The sequence below is a fragment of the Phragmites australis genome, chromosome 1 (assembly GCF_958298935.1).
Source record: "Phragmites australis chromosome 1, lpPhrAust1.1, whole genome shotgun sequence".
In the NCBI taxonomy this organism is placed as follows: Eukaryota; Viridiplantae; Streptophyta; class Magnoliopsida; order Poales; family Poaceae; genus Phragmites; species Phragmites australis.
In genome coordinates, this window is record NC_084921.1 from 17,514,823 (window position 1) to 17,529,873 (window position 15,051).

Consider the following 15,051-nt stretch of genomic DNA (forward strand, 5'->3'; position numbering starts at 1 on the left):
CCAAAACCCAACACAAAACCCAGCACCAACGGCATATGGATCGAACCAATTGAGATCATGGTACGTTGTCCATCACCTGGATCGCGTCGAGCCGGTGGAGAAGGCCCATGGCGGCCTCAGAGACTACAGCGGATCGGCATCCCTTCAACGGTCGGAGAGAGAACCCTAGATCGTTTGTACTGTACCAACTATGACCTATTCAACCTTGATGCCTTGGACGTATCATTATTACGGATCTTCACATTGTAAGTCCCTTGAAACTGGACATTCATTAGTTAATACCACTAAGTCTTGGATGATATTTCTCTTGCCCGTTTTCATCCCTTTTAAAGCTAGGTCCACCACGTGAAAAAAGGGCATAGGTGATGGGTGATAACCATCATGGGTGATGGGTTCTGCATCGTCACCCTGAATACGTTACTAATGACTAATCATAAGTGACGAGTTAGGACCTGTCACCAATAAGGTCATAGATGACGGGTCGTAATAGTGACCCGTCACTGACGTGCATCTCCGATGTGCTAGGGAGAAAGACACAAGTAACTGTGACTTATGTTCAAGACATAAGTGACATGTTAATAGGTTACCCGTCACTTATATTAAAACACAAGTGACGGGTAACCTCTTCACCCGTCACTTATGTATAGGTTACCCTGCAGGATTGTCCTATTTTCTGGCTGCATCCTGGAGCATAGCCTGGATTTGGCAACCGTCTTCTCCCACAAACAACAGCAATGTATCTAAATCCATATCGACAAACACACTTATATAAGAACTCATTTCATCAATGATTGCAAAGGTCACAAAGTTCTAATCAATTCATCACAGAATCGCAAATGCTACAAAGTTCCAATCAATTCATATTACATAAGACCTCACAACCTATGATTTCTATAGTGCAACTCATTGTGTAGGTTGATGACTTCAGGCATTATGAACTCAACAATCCGTTGTCGAATCCCCGGGAATGCACCGTCGTCGAGAAAACAAGCTGAGAAATCTTGCATAATTTGATGCGTAACTAATGTCATGTTATCATGAAATTAAACTAATTACTGAAATTAGTTACGAATAATCTTGCACTGAACTTACATGTGAGGATTTCATATCCTTTGCTTGCATCGTGAGGAGCATGTTCCACGCAAACATAGAATCCACAGGCGTTGCCTAGTGATTGTTGGTGGCACTGCTAATAAATTTTTTATTGTTGGATCAAAAGAAAAAAAACAGCAACAAGGAGCATTTGGTAATCTGTTTGGTAGGATTTACTATGAATCTGGTCTTGTTTGCCAGTCTGCGACCGTCTTTCGCGTTGAAGTCAGAATCAGCTCGAAGATACTTGTCAAAAGCTCTACATAAAGAGCGACCAATTATGGAACATTTGAATATTAGAAAAGTTAAGTATGAAAACTAAGCCAGACAGAACTTTTATAGCGTTGTAATCATGCTCTCCGGGTTTGTCTTTTGGTCCTACTGGTCTTGATAAGTCAAGGTACCACACCATGTTCCACTTGAGGCAAAATGACTAGTAAGATCTAATGACCACCGGTGTTGTGGGCACCCAATAGGTAGTCCATTTTGGAATATTGTTGCATTACTCTGGCCACATAGTCCATAGCGTAGTCACTATGAAGTTGGATGACTAAGATTGCAATGGCCTCAGGGTCAAGAAATTTGACGAGCTCCTTGTTCTTCTTTGTTTCTTTGATTAAGTGTCTACAGATAAGAATATAGTTATCCAAGACTTAGTGCTATTAATTAATAAATGTATAGTTTCAAGGAACTTACAATGTGAAGATCCGTAATAACGATACGTCAAATGCATCAAGGTTGAATAGGTCATATAAGTCATTGAAATCCACAAGGAAGTAACCGTATTTAATTAAGAAGTGTTATCGTTTGTACTATACCAACTATGGATTGAGCTTTGGTATCTCTAGAACTCTGCATGTAGTAATTATACAGGTCAACACATGCTTGTCCCGCCCTTGTTAGGTCATCTACCATCATCAAGAGTTTCCCATATTGGAATTTCATGTTGGCACTAGTCCACACTACTCTAATGTCTGTGGACTTCTTCGCCGGTACAATAGCCTTTGATCTCTCCGGCATGTGCTTCTTAGAGCCTTTCTTCTCGACTCCCTTTTCCTTCTTCTTTGGGCTCTTTGGAGGAGATAGAATTGGAGCTAGAAGCAAGGCTGCCGAATGTGGAGGAGAAGGCAGTGAAGCCAGATGCGGAGGAGAAGGCAGTGAAGCCGGCTTCTCTAGAGGAGAAGAGGGTAGTGAAGCTTCCTTCATTAGAGGAGAAGAATGCAGTGAAGCCAGCTTCTCTGAAGGAGGAGAAGACAGTGAAGCTGCCTTCTTTAGAAGTGAAGGGCGTGACGACGGTGCACTTAAAGCTCATCTAGACTGGGATGCACTGGAGACTACGATGTCGTCTCTCTTCCACTGGATCCTTTGACAAAGAGCTTCACCCAGAGTTGTGACTTCATATTCAGAGGGGAGCTCCAACACGTGATCGGTGGCATTGTTATGTACCATGTCCACCGTAACCATAGCCTAGCCAGCACGTATCGAGACCATATGTAAAATATGGCCATCTCGAAGCACCTGGCCCCTTAATACCTTGATGTAACAACCGTTAGGCCTGATTACAAGGCTGTAGGGCATGGGTCCTTCTACCAGATCAATCGTATCTGGCTCAGTCATAGCGGCTACTGGTTCATCGATCTCCTTGGAGGTGCAGCTACTCTCCCGTGCATTTCCGGGGCTAGCTTCCTTGAGATGGAAATCTCTATTCCATGTACTGCAAGCATTTGCATGATGTTTGCATAAACTTCCTGGGTGATGCCCCGCATCAATGAATCCACGTCCACTGAACCCGACCTCTTCCTCTTCTTGTACATTCTGAGTTCTTCGGGAAAGCCATATTTCCAGCCTTGGGAACTGGATACACCTCGCACTCGACTTGGGTACTCTAGGTTTTCCAGCGTCGTTGAGAGAACATCATGTTCCCTGACCCCGGTGAAAGAGCCTTAACTATCTTCGGCTGCCTTTTCTTTTACTTTTTCTATAAATTGATTAGGTTTCGCTGTTTCTAAATGCGATTTCTCCACTTTCGAACAACTCACCCATTGCACATATATATGACTACGATCGTCCCAGAAATTGCAACCAAGGATTCTCGCGACCTTCTTTGGCTAACTTTTCATCCTTTGTTTGTCATTTTGCCCTTTTTCCCCACGTACCCAATTCCACTGGTCTTGTGGTTGTGCTTGTGCTTGTTCCTAGCCTGAAGCTGCAACTTCTTCTCCTTACTCTCCTTTTTGAACAACTCTGAGCTCTTTATCTGCACAAAAGCATCCTAATCTTTCTCTTTCAAGTGCTTGTAGTTGTCGAAGGGTGCCACCCCTTTAGCCAAGTACCAATTAACAAGCTTGCTCTTAAAGCTTTGGTGAAATTTCACGATTGCTTTCATTGCTGCATTAACCGTGGTGATCATTTGACTCTCACTCATGTTTCCAGGGTACTCTAGATATTCCTTGACGTCATTATCAAACAAGTCCCTTTTCGCTTCGTCACTAAGGTCATCGAACTTAATCGTTATTGGCACCCTCTCCCGAGCAATGAGCCCTACTGTTAGAGCAAGAGTTCGCCTTGCCCGAACAAATACGGCGAGAGTTTCTTCTAAGGAGGAGACTCAAGCTTAGAGACGAAGTTTGAGAGGAAGGAACACCACAAATGTATTGATAGTAGAAAAATAGATCGATCTGGGGGAGTATCACAACATGGTTTAACACTTGGGCACCTTTGTGTACTGTGTGTTGCTTTGAGCGTTCTCCTTGACCTTCCTTTCTAGATGACTACTACCCCCTATTTATAGGGTGGTACGTAGCTTAGGTGGCAGCCTCACCTGTCGGTGGCCTCCTCCTTGCTCGCTACCTTCTCATGGAACATGGACCTCTCGATGTTGTCTCCGTAGTAGGATCCAGGCACAAATTGGGTGTCCATCAACAAAATCATGCTTTTTTTACACCGGCGAATTACGCAGAGAAACATGTCCTATGGTAATTTGTTTTTTATGGACAATGTACTTGTGGTATATGAGGTGGCACATTTTTTGCGGAACCAAAGTAGTCGAAAGGACGGTTATTTGGCTCTCAAACTTGATATGAGAAAAGCATATGATAGAGTTGAATGGGATTTCTTGGAAGCCATGTTGTCACGGCAAGACTTTAATCAAGATCTAGTTGAATTGTTAAAGAAATGTGTATGTACAGTCCGCTATCATATCAAGGTTAATGGCGAGTTATCTGAAGAGATCATGCGTCACAGAGGATTAAGAAAAGGAGATCCCTTGTCCACATATTTGTTTCTTTTTTTTGCACTGAGGGGTTCTCTTCTTTATTACATCATGCTGAAGCCATAATATGATCCAATGAATTAGTATCTGCCAAGGGGTTCTCTTCTCTTTTTCGTAGATGACTCATTGCTATTGAATATTGATGAAGGCCAATGCTGACAATGCATCACGGTTGTGGTACATCTTGGATGTGTATGAGGAGTGTTCGGGCAGAAAATTAATAAAGAGAAATCACCCATCATGTTTAGTAAGAATGTCAGTGAAACAGGTGCTACAATTAAACTCAGAAGCTCCAAATGAGAAGTATTATATGAGCCATTCAAAGTCCAAGGCATTTCGTGAAAGCGAGAGATAATACACGCAATGATTGAATTGATTAACCAGGGGTTACATATATAGGCACGAGCCCTTCCATATCCCAACAACCAGTTTATAGAAATAGATATCCGGGAGAATAGGAAGGTGAGCCTAAAACGGGTAATGCGTGATATACGCCTAAATAAAGGACATGCATATTCATATGTCTAACACTCCCCCGCAGTCGGAACGGCAGTAGAACGGACGTTCAAACTGGACCGAAATTCGATAAAGATGGAGGAAGGCAATCCTTTGGTGAAGATGTCAGCATACTGAAACATGGTAGGCACATGAAGAATCCGTATTGAACCAGCAGCAACCTTGTCCCGAACAAAATGCAGATCGATCTCAATGTGTTTGGTGCGCTGATGCTGTACTAGATTGGTTGAGAGATAGACTACACTCACATTGTCACAGTAGACAAGAGTAGCTCGCTGAACTAGGCAATGGAATTCCTCTAATAGTTGGCGTAACCAGCAAGTTTCAGCCACATCATTAGCAACTGCACAATATTCAGCCTCTGCACTGGAGCGGGAGACAGTATGCTGACGTTTGGAGGACCAGGAAACAAGATTGTTGCCTAGAAATACAACATAACCAGATGTAGAACGGCGAGTATCCGGACAGCCAGCCCAATCAGCATTAGAGTATGCCATAAGATCAGCAATGGAGATACTATGCAACTGGAGCCCATAATCAAGAGTGCTCTTAAGATAGCGAAGAATGCGCTTGACCAATGCATAGTGAGGCTCCCGAGAATCATGCATAAACAGATAAACCTGTTGTACATCATAGGCAATATCGGGTCAAGTGAAAGTGAGATACTGCAAGGCACTAGCGAGACAACGATAATGAGTGGCATCGGCCATAGGCACACCATCTGAGGAGAGCTTGACCTTGGTGTCCACTGGAGTAGAACATGGCTTGCAATCAGTCATGCCAGCACGTTCAAGGATATCCAACATATACTGTTGCTGGGAGAGGAAAAGACCATTATCGTGATGAGTCACCGTGATACCCAGAAATTGGTGAAGAGGACCCAAGTCCTTCATCGAAAACTCACATTGTAATGCATCAATTACTTGCCGCAGCAGAATAGGGGAAGATGCTGTGAGCACAATGTCATCAACATAAAGGAGCAGATAGACTGTGTCGGAACCCCACCGCTAGATGAAGAGAGATGTATCTGAACGTGCACCAACAAAACCAAGTGAAATAATATGAGAGGCGAAGCGACTGTACCAAGCACGTGGAGCCTGCTTCAGACCATATAATGATTTGTTGAGGCGACAGACATAATCAGGGCGAGAGGGATCCACAAATCCAGAGGGCTGCACACAGTATACTGTCTCAGATAACGTGCCATGGAGGAAAGCATTTTTCACATCTAGCTAATGAATAGGCCATTGCTAAGAAAGGGCAATAGTGAGGATTGTCCGTATTGTCGCAGGTTTCACCACGGGACTGAAGGTTTCATCAAAATCAATGCCAGGGCGCAGAGTGAAGCCACGAAGTACCCAACGTGCCTTATAGCGATCAAGGGCACCAGTGGGAAGAAATTTTTGACGATAAACCCACTTTCCTATCACAATGTTCACACCAGGAGGTCGAGGCACAAGATCCCATGTGTTATTGGCCTGAAGAGCAAAAATTTCCTCAGTCATTGTATCACGCCATTAGGATCAGTAAGAGCGCCACGGTAGGTCTTCAATATAGGTGAAAGAGGAGTGGCTTGAAGATTCAAGGGCTCCTTGGGCTGTCGAAAACCAGACATCCCTCGGGTGACCATGGGATGGTCATTAGTCACCGAAGGAATAGGTACTGCGGTGGGAGGCTGAGGTGGCAGAGCCATAGCCGCAGCAGGCACCAGAGATGGGAGTGTTGGTGACATGGTGGGAGATCCTGGCAGGGCCGGTGAGCCAGGAGGTGCCAACAGGGGCCCGTCGGTCGGCGAGCCAGGAGAGACCGGTAGAGGCACAGGGGCCAGTTGACGGTGCACAGGGGAGGTGGGCGCGGTGACACGCACGCATGAAGAGCCACTTGAGGACCCGGCTGCCGGCGCTGCGGCTCGAGCCAGGTCGCTGACAGGTGCGCCGGTCGGCCCGCTGGCAACAGCCCAAGACAAAGTGCCAATGGGGGCAGCGGGATGTGGTGGCGATGTGCAGTCGAAGACGGGCAGGGAGCCGTTTGCCAAGGGGACAGTGCTGGTGCCGCAAGCATCAGCCTGCAGTGAAAAACCGTGTGAAGATCTAGCGGTGAGGGTACCTGCACCAGCACAATCAATAGCACGAGGACCAATAGGCATCGGCACACTATCGAACTCCGACAAGAAATCAAAGTTAGATGAAGGGGGTGGTGAGTATATCTCAGCAAAAGGAAACGACGACTCATAAAAAATAACGTGCCGAGAAAGAATAATGCGATTGGAAGTTAAATCAAGGCACCTAACCTTTGTGATTCGGGGAATAACCAAGAAAGACACATAAGGTGGAACGGGGTGAGAGCTTTTGTGCAGCTGTAGCAGACAAATTGGGGTAGCATTTGCACCCAAAGACATGTAGGTGGGAGTATGTTGGTGGAACACCATATAGTGCATAAAATGGTGTAGTGAAATCTAGTGTTTTTGTAGGGTGATGATTTAGAAGGTAAGTGGCAGTGTGGAGTGCTTCGACCCAAAAAGAAGGAGGGAGGCTTGCCTGAAACAGAAGGGAGCGAATGATATTGTTTGTGGTACGGATGAGGCGTTCACCTTTACCATTTTGTTGAGATGTCTATGGGCACGACATACGGAGGTCTACACCATGTGTGAGGAAGAAGGTGCGGGCAGAAGAATTATCAAATTATCGGCCGTTGTCACATTGAATGCTTTCGATGGTGCGACCGAACTGGGTGGAAACAAAAGAGAAAAAGTTAGAAAGAGTGGGAAACGTGTTCGACTTAAGACGAAGTGGGAACGTCCATAAAAAATGCGAGCAATCATCAAGAACAACAAGATAATACTTGTAACCCGAGACACTAGCGATAGGAGAGGTCTACAAATCATAATGTATTAAATCAAAATTCTGAGTAGCACGGGAACTAGATGAAGAGAAAGGTAAACGAACATGTCGACCAAGCTGACAAGCATGACAAAGGGATGAGTGATGATCATGTTTATTACAAGAAATAGCAGCACTACTGGCTAACTGAGAAAAGGCTTCAAACCGAGATGACCGAGACGACGATGCTAAACGGTGGAGGACTGGGTGTCGGCGATCAGGGCATGTGGAGGAGTGAATGCCAACGTCAGGAAGAGGGGATAAAGCTGCCCGAAGCTATTGCACCTGATGATCACATTCCTGGTTTGAAGGTCCTTCACAGAAAGGCCATATGGGTCAAACTCAACAGAATAGTTATTATCAGTGGTGCAACGACGAACAGAAATCAAATTCTTAATGATATTTGGAGAGACCAAAACATTATGAAGATGTAAAGGACCTTGTGCTGCAGGAAAAGACATGAAACCGGTTGAGGTAACGGGTAGCAATGACACGTTGCCAACAATAATATTAGATGGAGTGGAATAAGAAGGAGGAGAAACTGATGTGAGTATACCGGAGTTTGATGTCATGTGTGAAGAGGCCCCTGAGTCCATGTACCAGTTTGTCGCGGGTGGAGGCGTCAACGTCATCGTGTTGAAGTTGTTGGCGAGGACGGTATGATCCCACTGACCGAAGGCGGGCGGCGGCAAACCCGGCAGCCCTGCTGGCGCATGCGGCACAGGAGACTGCATGACGGGCTATGGTGCGTACTATTGTAGCACGGGAGGTGGGAGCCAGTTGGGCTGGGCCGGCATGCCTGGTAGGGAAGGTGCGCCAAGCACGTCGAACCTGCTAGCATGACCCGCCAGGAAGGCATGCTACTGGGAAGATCCGCGCGGTTGCTAGGGCGCGTTGGGCCGATGACCCAGGGCAGGCGTACGAGACTGGGATGGGCCGGGCCACATTTGAATGGTCCCGGTGTAGGAATAATCCTTGTGCGCCAATTTAGCATTTGCTTTCCTTAGGTGATTAGCTAGAATTAGCAACAGCTGATTGTGTGGCTGTCAATCTTGACGCCTAATTGTAGGCCTTTATTAAGTTTCCTTGTAAACTCTTATTTAAGCAATGGAATAGCATCAGAAAATGGCAGCCAATTCTGCAGCACCAAACAAGATCGTGTTCCAGCGTGTACGCGTGAGTTGTGTGTGTGTTGGCCGTGGTCCTCTCCGACGACGTGCGCGTCGTCTCTCCGGCGAGGTTCCAGCAAGTGGCATCAGAGCAAGGTTGCGAGCCTAGGCGATGGCTGGTGACGGGAAGGGCGATGGCAAGTCCAGCGCCAAGGGCGACAAGGCCGAAGCCTCCGGTGAGGGCGTAGTGATCCAGCGGGTGATTCGTGAGGTGGGAGGCGGGACTAGCTACCCCGTCCTCACCAAGGCCAATTACTCTGATTGGGCGCTCTTGATGAAGGTGAAGCTCAAGGCCCGGGCGCTGTGGAACGTCATCGAGAAAGGCGGCGCCGATGCGCAAGAGGAGATGATGGCGCTCGACGCCTTGTGAGGCGCGGTGCCACCGGAGATGGTGCCGACGCTCGCCAAGAAGGAGACGGCAAAGGAAGCCTGGGACGCGATCGCGACCATGAGGGTCGGGGCCGACCGCGTGAAGAAGGCGACGGCGCAGCTGCTGCGCCGAAAATTCGACCTCGCCACGTTCAACGACGGTGAGACCGTCGAAGATTTTGGGCTGCGCCTGGAAGGCATGGCGGCGCATCTCATCACGCTAGGTGAGGAAGTGAAGGACGCGGACATCGTCGCGAAGATACTTCGCAGCGTGCCGCCTCGCTTCAAGCAGATCGCGATCGCCATCAAGACGCTGCTGGACGTGTCGACGATGACGGTCGCCGAGCTGACGGGCCAGCTCAAGGAGGCGGAGGAGTCATTCGAGGAAGCGCCAGCGTCCCTGCAGCATGAGGGCAAGCTGTACCTCACGGAGGAGGAGTGGGACGCGCGGCGGAAAAGGCGCGAGGCGGAGTACGGCGGCGGCGCGAGCAGTGGCTCGGCGCGTCGCGGCGGTGGCGGCGGCAGACGCGGGCACGGCCGTGGGCGCGCTGGCGGCTCGTCGAATGGGCCGGCAAATTCGAACAAGCCCAAGGGCGACGAGTGCCACTGATGCGGCAAGACGGGCCATTGGGCCCGGGATTGCCGGTCGAAACCCAAGAGGGAGCAGGCCCATGCGGTCCAAGATGAGGAGGAGGCCTCACTCTGTTTTGCGAGCTGCTCCACCATTCTTCCCTCACCAACGCCACCGCAATCATCAGCGACCCAGCCGACGCCACCGGCGGTCGCGTCGCTCGTCGGGGCCGATTCAGCGCCGCTGGGAGCACTGCATCGCCATGGAGATGGCGGATCTGGGCAGATGCCGCCTGTGGCCCAGATCGAGATCCGCAAAGAGAAGGTCTTCGCGCAGCTCGGAGAAGAAGAGGAGCGGGAGGCGGAAACGTGGGTCCTGGACTCCGGGGCAACCAACCATATGTCCGGGTCCAGGGCCGCCTTCTCGAAGCTGGATCCGGAGGTGCGTGGCACCGTGCGCTTCGGTGATGACTCGATGGCGCGGATCGAGGGGCGGGGCACCATCGTCTTCGAGTGCAAGAACGGCGAGCTCCGGTCGTTTGCCGGGGTCTACTTCATTCCCCGGCTGACGACGAACATCGTGAGCCTGGGCCAGCTCGACGAGGTCCGCTTCAAGATCGAGATCGACGCCGGTGTGATGAGGATTCGGGAGCCCGGCGGTCAGCTGCTGGCTAGGGTGACGCGCGAGGCGAATCGCCTGTACCTGCTCCGAATCAGGATAGCACAGCCGATGTGCTTGGCGGCGCGCGGGCGCGGCGACGAGGTGGCGTGGCGCTGGCACGAGCGTTTCGGCCATGTCAACATGGCGGCGCTCCGGAAGCTGGCTCGGGAGGAGCTGGTGCGCGTCTTGCCGAAAATTGGGAAGATGGACCAGCTGTGCGAGGCCTGCCTGGCGGGGAAGCAGAGGCGCACCCCATTTCTGGCAAAAGTAGAGTACCGCGCAAGGAGGCGGCTGGAGCTCGTGCACGGTGATCTGTGCGGGCCGATCACGCCGGTGACCCCAAGCGGCAACAAGTACTTCTTGTTGCTCATCGACGACCTCAGCCGTTTCATGTGGGTAGCCGCGATTCCTTCAAAGGATCGTGCCGCGGCTGCCATCAAGGAGCTCCAAGCTCGGGCAGAGGGACAATCCGGCTTGAAGCTGGGAGGGCTTCGGACTGATCGTGGTGGTGAATTCACCTCGATCGAGTTCGCGGAGTACTGCGCGGGAGAAGGGATACATCGCCAACACACCGCGCCATATAGCCCACAGCAGAACGGAGTGGTCGAGCGGCGGAACGGGACAGTGGTGGCGACGGCGAGGAGCATGCTCAAGGCGAAAGGGCTGCCGGGGTGGTTCTGGGGTGAGGCCGTGACCACCGCGGTGTACATCCTCAACCGATGCCCGACGAAGAGCGTGGACGACATGACGCCGTTCGAGGCATGGCATGGGAAGAAGCCGGCGGTGCACCACCTGAGGACATTCGGCTGCATCGTCTACGTCCGGAACACGTCGCCGCACTTGAAGAAGTTGGAGGATCGTGGTCGCAAGATGATCTTCATCGGCTACGAGCGCGGCTCCAAGGCGTACCGCGCGTACGACCCCGTCACGAAGCGCGTCCACGTGACGCGCGACGTGGTGTTCGACGAGGGAGCCCAGTGGGACTGGGGCTCGGATGAGGTCGGCGGCGAGACGATTGGCGACAACGACGTGTTCACGGTGGAGTACTCCATCTCCACCCAGGGACCTCCAGTGGCCGAGGGCATCGAGGAGGTACCTGGAGCTGCGGCCGAGGAAGGCGAGCTGACGCCGCCAGCATCGCCTCATGCCGGCGGAGGCGCGATACCAGCAGGACACGGCGAGGTGGAGTTCTCCTCACCACCGAGTGAGGCCGACGAGCTGCTGGACGCCGACCACGACGACGACGCCCCACTACGGTTCCGGAGGATCGACAACATCATCGGCCCGGCCTCGCCGCTCGGCTTCGCGCCGCGGGCGCTGGTCGCGGAGGAGCTCAACGCCGTGAGCTCTAACGAACCTGCGTCGTTCGCAGAGGCGGAGCGCAGCCCCAGCTGGAGGAAGGCGATGATGGAGGAGATGGAGTCCATCGAGGACAACAAGACCTGGGCGCTCGCGGACCTCCCGCCGGGTCGGCGCGTGATCGGCCTGAAATGGGTCTTCAAGGTGAAGCGCGACGAGCACGGGGCGGTGTCCAAGCACAAGGCGCGCCTCGTGGTGAAGGGGTACGCGCAGCGGCACGGCATCGACTACGACGAAGTGTTCGCGCCGGTGACGCGGCTCGACTCGGTGCGCCTGCTCATCGCCCTCGCGGCGCACGAGGGGTGGGAGGTGCACCATATGGACATCAAATCGGCGTTCCTGAACGGTGACCTAGAGGAAGAGGTCTACGTCGAGCAGCCGACCGGGTTCGTGGTCGCCGGCAAGGAGCACAAGGTGCTCAAGCTGCAGAAGGCCCTGTACAGGTTGCATCAAGCACCGCGCGCATGGAATGCGAAGCTGGACGACACGCTGCTGTCTTTCGGTTTCAGGAGGAACCCGTCGGAACACGCCATCTACCTCAGGCAGAACGACGGCAAGCAGCTGGTGATCGGGGTCTATGTCGACGACCTTGTGATCACCGGCTCGAACAGCGGCGACATCAAGTCATTCAAGGAGCAGATGGTGGCCGCGTTCAAGATGAGTGACCTCGGCCTGCTTCACTACTACCTCGGCATTGAGGTGAAGCAGGGCGCGAGGGGGATCTCGCTGAGCCAGGGCGCCTACGCCGGCAAGATCCTGGAGAAGAGCGGCATGGCAGGGTGCAATCCAAGTCACGTGCCCATGGAACCGCGCTTGAAGTTGAGCAAGCTCAGCACAGAGCCGCCAGTCGATGCGACGGTGTACAGGAGCATCGTCGGGAGCTTAAGGTACTTGGTCAATACCCGCCCTGATTTGGCATTTGCGGTTGGGTATGTGAGCCGGTTCCTGGAAGATCCATGCGAGGATCACCTCGCAGCTGTGAAGCGCATCTTGCGCTATGTGGCCGGGACCCAAGGATGGGGTCTCTGGTTCAGCAGGAGGGAGAAGGAGAAGCCTTATCTGACAGGTTTCAGCGACAGTGATTTTGCCGGGGATGTTGATGCGAGCAAAAGCACAACCGGCGTGATGTTCTTCCTCAGCGGCAGTCCGATCACCTGGCAATCCATGAAGCAGAAGGTGGTGGCAAAATCCAGCTGTGAGGCAGAGTATATAGCAGCTGCTAACGCTGCTAGTCAAGCATTGTGGCTCGCTCGTGTGTTGTCTGAGATGCAGGGAACAGCAACAAGAGCGCCAATGCTGAGGGTGGACAACAAGTCTGCCATTGCTTTGATCAAGAATCCAGTTCTCCATGGACAGAGTAAACACATTCGAGTGAAATATCACTTCGTCCGGGAGACTGCAGAGGAAGGTCTGATCAATGTGGAGTTCATCAGAAGCGAAGATCAACTGAGCGACATTCTGACGAAAGCGCTTGGAAAGACCAAGTTTCATGAGCTACGCGAGAAGATCGGCCTCATCAACATCAACGGTGAGCACAAGGCTTAGGAGGAGATTGTAGGAATAATCCTTGTGCGCCAATTTAGCATTTGCTTTCCTTAGGTGATTAGCTAGAATTAGCAACAGCTGATTGTGTGGCTGTCAATCTTGACGCCTAATTGTAGGCCTTTATTAAGTTTCCTTGTAAACTCTTATTTAAGCAATGGAATAGCATCAGAAAATGGCAGCCAATTCTGCAGCACCAAACAAGATCGTGTTCCAGCGTGTACGCGTGAGTTGTGTGTGTATTGGCCGTGGTCCTCTCCGACGACGTGCGCGTCGTCTCTCCGGCGAGGTTCCAGCACCCGGTCCACGGGTTGTAGAAGGATGGCCAGCCCGAAGGAGGTCTGTTGGAGGTGTTATCGTTGCGACGCTGACGACGATCGCGCCGAGAGCCGCCAGTGCCGCCATTGCCGGAGGAAGGAGCAGCACCGGTATTTTCGGAGGAAGGAGCCACCGGAGATGAAGCTCGATCTGTGGCAGCGATAAGGGCAGTAGACATGGAGCCCGTCTTTGAAGTCATGGTGATCTCCTCTAGAAGGAGGTCGTTGCGGACCTCGATGAAGGAGGGGAATAGCTTCTGGCGCTTGAGGAGAGCAGCCATGTAGCCGAACTTTTCATTGAGGCCGCGCAGGACGGAAAGGTCGAGGGTCCGATCTTGGACCGGCTCACCTAGATCGCCAAGAGCATCAGCCATGGCTTTCAATTTCCGGCAGTACTCCGTGACAGAGAGATTGCCCTGGACGAAATTGCGGAACTCGGCATCGAGGATGAGAGCCCGTGTCTCCTTGTTGCTGAGGAATTGGTCCTCGATGGTGAGCCAAACAAGGTGCGCGGTGGTGCCGGGCGTCATGACGTCGTCGAGGAGGTCGGTGCTGATGGTGGCATACATCCAGGAGCGCACGGTGCAATCCATGTGTGTCCAATCGGGATCGGCAGGAGGGTTGCCAGCATGAAGAATATGGTCATCGAGGGCATACTTGCCCAATGTGGTGACGAAGAGCCCCCGCCACTTGCTGTACTGGGTGGACGCCCGATCAAGAACAATTGGCACCAAGGCGCGAAAGTTCTGGATGGCGACGGCTTGCGCATGCAGGGCGGCGGAGACGACCTCGGCGTTGGTGAGGGCGAGCACGCGGGTCTCTGCGCTAGCAGCTTCCTCGTCACGGGGCACACGGGTGGCCTCGTCGTCCAGGTGTGCACGCTCGCGAGCCTCCGCCGGCTCTTCCAGGCGTGCACGGGCGGTCGCCTCGGCCAGGCGCTCCTCTACGGTCTCCGGATTGTGCATGGCAGAGGGGCAGCCAAAGAGTGGCTAGCGGCGACGGTAGGGGGAACCGGTGGCTAGGGCTAGTGTTTGGAGCGGAAACGTGATGGTTGCGGGAGCAACGGCATCGGATACCATGAAAGCGATAGATAATACACGTAATGATTGAATTGATTAACTAGGGGTTACATATATAGGCACGGGCCCTTCCATATCCCAACAACCGGTTTATAGAAATAGATATCCGGAGAATAGGAATGTGAGCCTAAAACGGATAATGGCGTGATATACGCCTAAATAAAGGACATGTATATTCATATGTCTAACATTCCGGTTTATCGAGGAATGGATTTAGAACCGTATCC

The 15,051-nt window shown here is 51.8% G+C and overlaps 2 protein-coding genes across 2 annotated transcripts; both read right to left on the reverse strand.

Moving 5' to 3' along the window:
- Positions 1-6,380: 6,380 nt before the first annotated feature.
- Positions 6,381-7,025, reverse strand: LOC133883153 (actin-binding protein wsp1-like). The gene has a single exon (XM_062322378.1). The coding sequence runs from the start codon at positions 7,023-7,025 to the stop codon at positions 6,381-6,383; it is 645 nt and encodes a 214-aa protein (XP_062178362.1).
- A 6,512-nt stretch (positions 7,026-13,537) lies between these two features.
- LOC133883168 (uncharacterized) lies at positions 13,538-14,710 on the reverse strand. Its single transcript, XM_062322401.1, has one exon. The coding sequence runs from the start codon at positions 14,708-14,710 to the stop codon at positions 13,538-13,540; it is 1,173 nt and encodes a 390-aa protein (XP_062178385.1).
- Between the last annotated feature and the right edge of the window lie 341 nt (positions 14,711-15,051).

Bases quoted from the DNA above. Each gene is read 5' to 3' on its own strand.
- LOC133883153 (XM_062322378.1), bottom strand. From the start codon at position 7,025: ATGCCTATTGGTCCTCGTGCTATTGATTGTGCTGGTGCAGGTACCCTC.
- LOC133883168 (XM_062322401.1), bottom strand. From the start codon at position 14,710: ATGCACAATCCGGAGACCGTAGAGGAGCGCCTGGCCGAGGCGACCGCC.